The sequence below is a fragment of the Engystomops pustulosus genome, chromosome 7, assembly GCF_040894005.1.
Source record: "Engystomops pustulosus chromosome 7, aEngPut4.maternal, whole genome shotgun sequence".
Taxonomy (NCBI): Eukaryota; Metazoa; Chordata; class Amphibia; order Anura; family Leptodactylidae; genus Engystomops; species Engystomops pustulosus.
In genome coordinates this window covers 5985126-5995655 of record NC_092417.1, presented here as the reverse complement: position 1 = coordinate 5995655, position 10530 = coordinate 5985126, and the positions used below count along the sequence as shown (strand labels likewise).

The following is a 10530-nucleotide window of genomic DNA, read 5'->3' as shown; positions in this document are numbered from 1 at the left end:
GTGCGCCCCCTCTGGCAGGATCCACTCTTTATGAAAGCTTCCTATGCCCTTGATTTTAAGAACAAAGGCTTTAAAATGATGCAAATGAGCCAGAGGGTCTCCATTAACACCTATGCACCTACACCTATGCACCTACGCCTCTCAGATGCATTTTCATAATTTTAAAGCCTTTTTATTGCAAAAAACAGGGCATAGGAAGCTAAAAGAAGATCAGATTCTGCCACAGGGGGCGCACACCAGTATGTCAATGTTTGGTTTACAATCCTTCATCCTGGTTATAGATGTTCTTTAAACAGAGACAGAGGCAGCAAATAGAGAAGGCAAGTGCCCGGCCCGATGTATCAGGAGACACCTCTACCAGCTGCCTGAGCACTAGAACCACCACAGACACCTTACAGCCCGGGGAAGAGGACGGATACCACCACAGACACCGTACAGCCCACGGAAGAGGACGGATACCACCACAGACACCGTACAGCCCGGGGAAAAGGACGGATACCACCACTGACACCGTACAGCCCGGGGAAGAGGACGGATACCACCACAGACACCGTACAGCCCGGGGAAGAGGACGGATACCACCACAGACACCGTACAGCCAAGGGAAGAGGACGGATACCACCACAATCACAGTACAGCCCAGGGAAGAGGACGGATACCACTACAGACACTGTACAGCCCGGGGAAGAGGATTGATACCACCACACACACCGTACAGCCCGGGGAAGAGGAGGACGGATACCACTACAGAGACCGTGCAGCCAGGGGGAGAGGACGGATATCACCACAATCACAGTACAGCCCAGGGAAGAGGACGGATACCACCACAGACACCGTACAGCCCGGGGAAGGGGACAGATACCACTACAGACACCGTACAGCCAGGAGAAGAGGACGGATACCACTACAGACACCGTACAGCCCGGGGAAGAGGACGGATACCACCACAATCACAGTACAGCCCAGGGAAGAGGACGGATACCACCACAGACACCGTACAGCCCGGGGAAGGGGACAGATATCACCACAGACACCGTGAAGCCTGGGGAAGAGGACGGATACCACCACAGACACCGTACAGCCCGGGGAAGGGGACAGATATCACCACAGACACCGTGAAGCCTGGGGAAGAGGACGGATACCACCACAGACACCGTACAGCCCGGGGAAGGGGACAGATACCACTACAGACACCGTACAGCCAGGGGAAGAGGACGGATACAACCACAATCACAGTATAGCCCAGGGAAGAGGACGGATACCACAACAGACACCGTACAGCCCGGGGAAGGGGACAGATACCACTACAGACACCGTACAGCCCGGGGAAGAGGACAGATACCACCACAGACACTGTACAGCCCGGGGAAGAGGACGGATACCACTACAGACACCGTACAGCCAGGGGAAGAGGACGGATACCACCACAGATACCGTACAGCCCGGGGAAGAGGACAGATATCACCACAGACACCATACAGCTCGTGGAAGAGGACGGATATCACCACAGACACCGTACTGCCCGGGGAAGAGGACGGATATCACCACAGACACCGTACAGCCCTGCGGACGGATTCAAGACGGTAAAACAAAAAATTGGCATCTGCACTGCAGTCTTGGAAGCATGAATCTCGAAGGACATCAGCAGGGTGGGGCTGTGACTATTGACACAGGATATACAGGCAGGGGGCGGGGCTGTGACTACCTCTCACAAAGGATATACAGGCAGGGGGCGGGGCTGTGACTATTCACACAGGATATACAGCCAGGGGGTGGGGCTGTGACTTCACACAGGATATACAGGCAGGGGGCGGGGCTGTGACTACCTCTCACACAGGATGTGGGGGCGGAGCCGTGACTTCCTCTCATACATATGCAGGCTGGTTATTGGCAGTAATACATGATAAGATATTACTGCAGTATTAGTAGATATGGCAGCTTTCCTTATAATGGGTCCGGCCGCCCCTCCTGATGTGAAGCAGGATGCAGGATGGGGGGTATATACATTGAAAGCACACACTCTATTCCTGGGCTGCGATGACACCTTCTCACAATCTTTCATGTTATTACACCTCTGTGAATTTCACAGGTTTTACTGCGCCTGTAATTACGTAGGAGCTTGGTACAGAACAGCACAGGAGGAAGAGGGATACCACAGAGCGCGTGGAGGAGGGAGGGGGAACCCAAATTATAGGAAACCCCCCATGAGAGGTGAGAACTGACTAATCAGAGTAATAAAAGGCAATAAAATGACAGACCTACATCACATAGAGATATATGTATTATAGCAGTTACATTCCTGTACATAGGGGGCAGTATTATAGTAGTTATATTCTTGTACATAGGGGGCAGTATTATAGTAGTTATATTCCTGTACATAGGGGGCAGTATTATAGTAGTTATATTCTTGTACATAGGGGACAGTATTATAGTAGTTATATCCTGTACATAGGGGGCAGTATTATAGTAGTTATATTCCTGTACATAGGGGGCAGTATTATAGTAGTTATATTCTTGTACATAGTGGGCAGTATTATAGTAGTTATATTCTTGTACATAGGGGGCAGTATTATAGTAGTTATATTCTTGTACATAGGGGGCAGTATTATAGTAGTTATATTCTTGTACATAGGGGGCAGTATTATAGTAGTTATATTCTTGTACATAGGGAGCAGTATTATAGTAGTTATATTCTTGTACATAGGAGGCAGTATTATAGTAGTTATATTCCTGTACATAGGGGGCAGTATTATAGTAGTTATATTTCTGTACATAGGGGGCAGTATTATAGTAGTTATATTCCTGTACATAGGGGGCAGTATTATAGTAGTTATATTCTTGTACATAGGGGGTGGTATTATAGTAGTTATATTCTTGTACATAGGGGGCAGTATTATAGTAGTTATATTCTTGTACATAGGGAGCAGTATTATAGTAGTCATATTCCTGTACATAGGGGGCGGTATTATAGTAGTTATATTCCTGTACATAGGAGGCAGTATTATAGTAGTTATATTCCTGTACATAGGGGGCAGTATTATAGTAGTCATATTCCTGTACATAGGGGGCAGTATTATAGTAGTTATATTCCTGTACATAGGGGGCAGTATTATAGTAGTTATATTCCTGTACATAGGGGGCAGTATTATAGTAGTTATATTCCTGTACATAGGAGGCAGTATTATAGTAGTTATATTCTTGTACATAGGAGGCGGTATTATTGTAGTTATATTCCTGTACATAGGGGGCAGTATTATAGTAGTTATATTCCTGTACATAGGGGGCAGTATTATAGTAGTTATATTCTTGTACATAGGAGGTAGTATTATTGTAGTTATATTTCTGTACATAGGGGGCAGTATTATAGTAGTTATATTCCTGTACATAGGGGGCAGTATTATAGTAGTTATATTCTTGTACATAGGAGGCAGTATTATTGTAGTTATATTCCTGTACATAGGGGGCAGTATAATAGTAGTTATATTCTTGTACATAGGGGGCAGTATTATAGTAGTTATATTCTTGTACATAGGGGCAGTATTATAGTAATTATATTCTTGTACATAGGGGGCAGTATTATAGTAGTTATATTCTTGTACATAGGGGACAGTATTATAGTAGTTATATTCCTGTACATAGGTGCAGTATTATAGTAGTTATATTCTTGTACATAGGGGGCAGTATTATAGTAGTTATATTCTTGTACATAGGGGGCAGTATTATAGTAGTTATATTCCTGTACATAGGGGGCAGTATTATAGTAGGTATATTCCTGTACATAGGGGGCAGTATTATAGTAGGTATATTCCTGTACATAGGGGGCAGTATTATAGTAGTTATATTCCTGTACATAGGGGGCAGTATTATAGTAGTTATACTCTTGTACATAGGGGGCAGTATTATAGTAGTTATATTCTTGTACATAGGGGGCAGTATTATAGTAGTTATATTCTTGTACATAGGGGGCAGTATTATAGTAGTTATATTCTTGTACATAGGGGGCAGTATTATAGTAGTTATATTCTTGTACATAGGGGGCAGTATTATAGTAGTTGTACTCTTGTACATAGGGGGCAGTATTATAGTAGTTATATTCTTGTACATAGGGGGCAGTATTATAGTAGTTATATTCTTGTACATAGGGGGCAGTATTATAGTAGTTATATTCTTGTACATAGGGGGCAGTATTATAGTAGTTATATTCTTGTACATAGGGGGCAGTATTATAGTAGTTATATTCTTGTACATAGGGGGCAGTATTATAGTAGTTATATTCTTGTACATAGGGGGCAGTATTATAGTAGTTATATTCTTGTACATAGGGGGCAGTATTATAGTAGTGATATTCTTGTACATAGGGGGCAGTATTATAGTAGTTATATTCCTGTACATAGGGGGCAGTATTATAGTAGTTATATTCTTGTACATAGGGGGCAGTATTATAGTAGTTATATTCTTGTACATAGGGGGCAGTATTATAGTAGTTATATTCTTGTACATAGGGGACAGTATTATAGTTGTTATATTCCTGTACATAGGGGGCAGTATTATAGTAGTTATATTCCTGTACATAGGGGGCAGTATTATAGTAGTTATATTCTTGTACATAGGGGGCAGTATTATAGTAGTTATATTCCTGTACATAGGGGGCAGTATTATAGTAGTTATATTCTTGTACATAGGGGGCAGTATTATAGTAGTTATATTCTTGTACATAGGGGGCAGTATTATAGTAGTTATATTCTTGTACATAGGGGGCAGTATTATAGTAGTTATATTCCTGTACATAGGGGGCAGTATTATAGTAGTTATATTCCTGTACATAGGGGGCAGTATTATAGTAGTTATATTCTTGTACATAGGGGGCAGTATTATGGTAGTTATATTCTTGTACATAGGGAGCAGTATTATAGTAGTTATATTCTTGTACATAGATGGCAGTATTATAGTAGTTATATTCCTGTACATAGGGGGCAGTATTATAGTAGTTATATTCCTGTACATAGGGGGGCAGTATTATAGTAGTTATATTCCTGTACATAGGGGGCAGTATTATAGTAGTTATATTCTTGTACATAGGGGGCAGTATTATAGTAGTTATATTCCTGTACATAGGGGGCAGTATTATAGTAGTTATATTCCTGTACATAGGGGGCAGTATTATAGTAGTTATATTCCTGTACATAGGGGGCAGTATTATAGTAGTTATATTCTTGTACATAGGGGGCAGTATTATAGTAGTTATATTCCTGTACATAGGGGGCAGTATTATAGTAGTTATATTCCTGTACATAGGAGGCAGTATTATAGTAGTTATATTCTTGTACATAGGGGGCAGTATTATAGTAGTTATATTCCTGTACATAGGGGCAGTATTATAGTAGTTATATTCCTGAACATAGGGGGCAGTATAGTAGTTATATAATATTTATTAGTGATATATACAGAGTCTTGTGCTGTCTTGCACATGTGTAGTTGTAGCTGTAATCTCAGGCCGTGTATATTGATATCCTGTCCTATACTTCTGATATTTTGTGCAGTCTCCCCCCCAGGTGTTGATGGTAGATCCCCCGGTGTCAGGACTAATTACTGGGATGTGACAGGGGACATGGTGGAAATGCCACCTATCTGACATATACAGACGTGTGACTTTCTGTCTCCCTCAATAACATGGGGAAAAAATGTCAGTGTCCATAGCAACGGTCCTCGGCAAAAATACTGAGCCGGAGAACACAAACTTTGATGGCTTCCATAATCCGATGGATAAGGGGCCCCCGATGCAGAACTGATGGAAGACACCAGGAGAAGGAGCAGATAACATGTATGAGGCGTGAGGTATGACGTGTCTCCTGTGCCTGGAGGAGGCTGCAGGGGTCACTGCTGAGAGGTCTTGGACCTCCATATGGGGGCGCCTCATAGTCCAGGGACCTCAGCCTCATCCAGGAGACTCCACGACTCCTGTGCCTCATGTGTTCATTGCTTGCCATGTAATTGTTCCAGCTGGTGTGTACAGCATAAAATACTGAAAATTCACCGCCTGGATCACAAGAGCTTGCAATCTGCTAGTGATATGCATGCTGCTTCCTATGAGCAGGGTTAACCCCTTCCTCACCCGCCTCCTTTACGACAAGGCTTCTGCACTGATCAATAGGCAGAGATTACTGATGGGAGGAGGTGTGAGGCACAGACTGGAGGTCGGTGCTCAGGGCTGGATGCCAGGAAGACCCCCGCCGGTGCTTCACCTGGGCACCTCGGTAGCTGTGGAGAGGTTAAGGAGACGGTGTAGGGCTGGATCACTTAGTCACAGCTGCCAGACAAGCCAATAGGAGCCGGCTGCCAGGAGATGGGCTTGGCTTGGTAAGGGGAGACGGAGCTCGCTATAGAGAGAGAAGACAGGCAGGATCTCAGCTCCGAGTCCCCACCACCTTCCCATACAATGACATGTAAGAGCTGCCAAAGTAACACCTGAGGATTTCATGGCCCTGGCCACCTCAGGGGGACCGGGGGGACGGGATGGCATGGCACATTTGGGCTGGGGTCTTTAATCTTTTTTCCTACCCCCTTTCCATGTAGGATATTGCACAGCGAGGGTCAGGATTGGGGGGCTGAAGGCATTTCATCATCACATCCACACCACCACCTCCATCACCGTCATGGACACCTCTGGGCACCTTCATGATTCGGGGGTCGGCGACATGATGGACGAAGAACCCAAGTGTCACTGCCCGTTATCGGGGGACTCTGTGCAGAACCAGCTGCAGAGCCAGAGCTACCACCACAGCCTGTTGCACTCGTCCTCTCCATCAGCTTTCAGGGCACCTCCTTCCAACAACTCCACCGTCCTCCACCACCCTTCTTCCTCCAGGCAGGGCAGCCAGCTCAATTTAAGTGACCACTTGGTTGGACACTCTCCAACTTCAGCGTCTACAAGTGGGGCTGGCGGAGGATGCAAGCACAGACAAGCCAGTCCTCTCGTCCACAGAAGGGACAGCAACCCTTTCACCGAAATAGCCATGAGCTCCTGTAAATACACAGGAGGGGTAATGAAGCCCCTCAGCCGACTAAGTGCCTCCAGAAGGAACCTGATAGACTCAGAGCCCGAGAGCCAACCTCTTCAGATCTTCAACTCCAGCAACGCTCCCGAGATAGTCATCTCTTCAAAGGACGAGCATCATTCCAACCAGAATTTGCACCACCACCACCCCAACGCCACGCAGAACCACCAACACTCAGGCAATAACACCTCCGCCACAAACTATCCCAAACCCAACAAAAGGAAACATCAAAACATTGGATACAAATTGGGACACCGTAGGGCACTTTTTGAGAAGCGGAAGAGACTGAGTGACTACGCGCTGATATTCGGGATGTTTGGAATAGTTGTCATGGTCATTGAGACCGAACTGTCATGGGGGTTGTACGAAAAGGTAGGATCCGCACCTCTGAGGAGAGGACGTTTGGGTCGGGTGGTTGGAAGGTTTCATGTTGGGTTCCAGAATATGGCTCCTGGTATATAACAGCCATCACGCTTGTAATCGTTCCAGACCAGGCAGCGACTCCTCCAGGGCCGCGGCTGGTTGTGCCTTGGGCTCTGAAGGAGTTAATGGGCCTGACACTTGGTAGGTTGAATGCTCACTTCATATGCTGGGAATAAGAGGAGGGTAACCAGAGCACCCACCACATGCAGGGTATGATCTGCACACATACATAGTCATACACGTTCTATACAGAGGATGCTGGGAGAAAAATGGCTACAGGTGTCAGGGAGGCAGCTGCATGAGTTGTACGTCTGGGGAATGATGAAGCATGGAGGGATGAGACAGGAGACATCTCCTCCGAGGAGGGGGGGTACACGGGACTTCTCGTAGCATCATTCTCCGCTTGTTCCCGGGAAGCAGGAGGAATGTACAATGAGCTCTCCCTCCCCGATCTGCAGTCAGGAGAAGTCTCAGCCCTGAGCTCCATCTGCACAGCAAATCTTAAGATCTGGCAGCAAACAGAGGAAGAAAGCGGGGTGCCCGGGAATGTGGGGGGCACCCAGTCATCATTTATTCATATGGTGGGACTGCAGAGAGACCTGGGAAATCATAGAGCTGGGAGATCGTAACGGGATCAGTGATTATGGCTCCTAACCCAGCTTTCCCTGAGTCCTGAATGGTTATGTTCTGCACAAACTTTCTATGCTATTCATTACATAGCCCTCCCATATAACAAAGTCTACAAGGGTATACTGATGCCAGGGAAGTGGAGGGTATAAAGTGATACCAGGGAAGTGGAGGGTATAAGGTGATGCCAGGGAAGTGGAGGGTATAAGGTGATGCCAGGGAAGTGGAGGGTATAAGGTGATGCCAGGGAAGTGGAGGGTGCAGGGTGATGCCAGGGAAGAGGAGGGTATAAGGTGATGACAGGGAACTGAAGGGTATAAGGTGCTACCAGGGAAGTGGAGGGTATAAGGTGATGCCAAGGAAGTGGAGGGTATAAGGTGATGCCAGGGAAGTGAAGGGTATAAGGTGCTACCAGGGAAGTGGAGGGTATAAGGTGATGCCAAGGAAGTGGAGGGTATAAGGTGATGCCAGGGAAGTGAAGGGTATAAGGTGCTACCAGGGAAGTGGAGGGTGCAAGGCTATGGCAGGGGAGTGGAGGGTATAAAGTTATGCCAGGGAAGAGGAGGGTGCGGGGCGATGCCAGAGAAGTGGAGGGTATAAAGTTATTCCAGGTAAGTGGAGGGTATAAGGTGATGCCAGGGAAGTGGAGGGTATAAAGAGATGCCAGGGAAGTGGAGTGTGCGGGGCGATGACAGGAAAGTGGAGGGTATAAGTTGATGCCAGGGAAGTGGAGGGTATAAGGCAGTGATGGCAAACCTTTTAGAGATCGAGTGCCCAAAATGAGACCCAAAAAAAACTAGCTATTCCCAAGGTGTCAACACAGCAATTTAGGCAGTAACAAATGTATTGCTACTAGAATTTTTAAGCTCCAATCCAACACCTTCTCACTCTTTGGACAGGACCAAGCAGCACAGGATGGGTCACTTTAAAATAGCAGGGCACTACTTGGAGTGCCTGAGACTGCAGGAAGTAGCCATGTCTGGTAAAGTCTGTGCCTGGGAGACCGCCCGTGTGCCCACAGAGAGGCCTCTGAGTGCCATAGGTTCGCCACCACTGGTATAAGGTGATGCTAGGGAAAAGGAGGGTATAAGGTGATGCCAGAGAAGTGGAGGGTATAAGGTGATGCCAGAGAAGTGGAGGGTATATGGTGATGCCAGAGAAGTGGAGAATATAAGGTGATGCCAGGCAAGTGGAGGGTATAAGGTGATGCCAGGGAAGTGGAGGGTATAAAGTGATGCCAGGCAAGTGGTGGGTATAAGGTGATGCCAGGCAAGTGGAGGGTATAAGGTGCTGCCAGGGAAGTGGAGGGTATAAGGTGATGCCAGGGAAGTGGAGGGTATAAGGTGCTGCCAGGGAAGTGGAGGGTATAAGGTGATGCCAGGGAAGTGGAGGGTATAAGGTGCTGCCAGGGAAGTGGAGGGTATAAGGAGATGCCAGGGAAGTGGAGGGTATAAGGTGATGCCAGGGAAGTGGAGGGTATAAGGAGATGCCGGGGAAGTGGAGGGTATAAGGAGATGCCAGGGAAGTGGAGGGTATAAGGAGATGCCAGGGAAGTGGAGGGTATAAGGAGATGCCAGGGAAGTGGTTCTGCTGCGGTTCCACCCTCTACATGAATCTTTTTAAAGCAAAACATCTGCTGAGAGAGAGAGGACTCTATGACCCATCACAATCAGCCCCAGGGGGGGTTCCCCCATAGTTCAGGAATCGGGGTGCCACGGGCCGGGGATGTGGTGGTGGCCTTAGGGCTACGAGGTGTTGTCCCTGGGGGTGTCCTTCCCCCTCCTTCCGTCTGAATACATTAATATCTCCATCAAAGGGAAAATCAATAGTTTGCACCCGGGGAGTTTTTCAGCTCGTTAAAAAAAGTTACATCTTACAGAAAAATAATGTAATTACCTGCAGCGACAGTGATACAAGTGCAAGAGCAGGAAGGGCATATAATATCAAATGTAATAATGATATTAAACATCACTGGGTATTATATCATCAGAGCAGGGAGTACTGAGTATTACAGTATTATATACATATTACACATCACTGAGTATTATACCATCAGAGCAGGGAGTACTGAGTATTACACTATTATATACATATTACACATCACTGAGTATTATATCATCAGAGCAGGGAGTACTGAGTATTACTTTATTATATACATATTACACATCACTGAGTATTATATAATCAGAGCAGGGAGTACTGAGTATTACACTATTATATACATATTACACATCACTGAGTATTATACATCAGAGCAGGAAGTACTGGGGATTACACTATTATATACATATTACACATCACTGAGTATTATACCATCAGAGCAGGGAGTACTGAGTATTACTTTATTATATACATATTACACATCACTGAGTATTATACATCAGAGCAGGGAGTACTGAGTATTACACTATTATATACATATTAC

The 10530-nt window shown here is 46.0% G+C and overlaps 1 protein-coding gene across 2 annotated transcripts in view; it reads left to right on the top strand.

Moving 5' to 3' along the window:
- Positions 1 to 6209: 6209 nt before the first annotated feature.
- The window catches only part of KCNN3 (potassium calcium-activated channel subfamily N member 3), a 126530-nt gene continuing 122209 nt past the window's right edge, over positions 6210 to 10530 (top strand). The window contains exons 1-2 of one of the 2 annotated variants that reach the window (XM_072114530.1): positions 6210 to 6443; positions 6574 to 7427. In XM_072114530.1, the coding sequence (XP_071970631.1) occupies positions 6654 to 7427 (774 nt within the window). In that variant the 5' untranslated portion in view covers positions 6210 to 6443; positions 6574 to 6653. Of the gene's footprint in view, positions 7428 to 10530 lie in introns of both variants that reach the window. The other variant, XM_072114531.1, reaches the window with a different exon arrangement.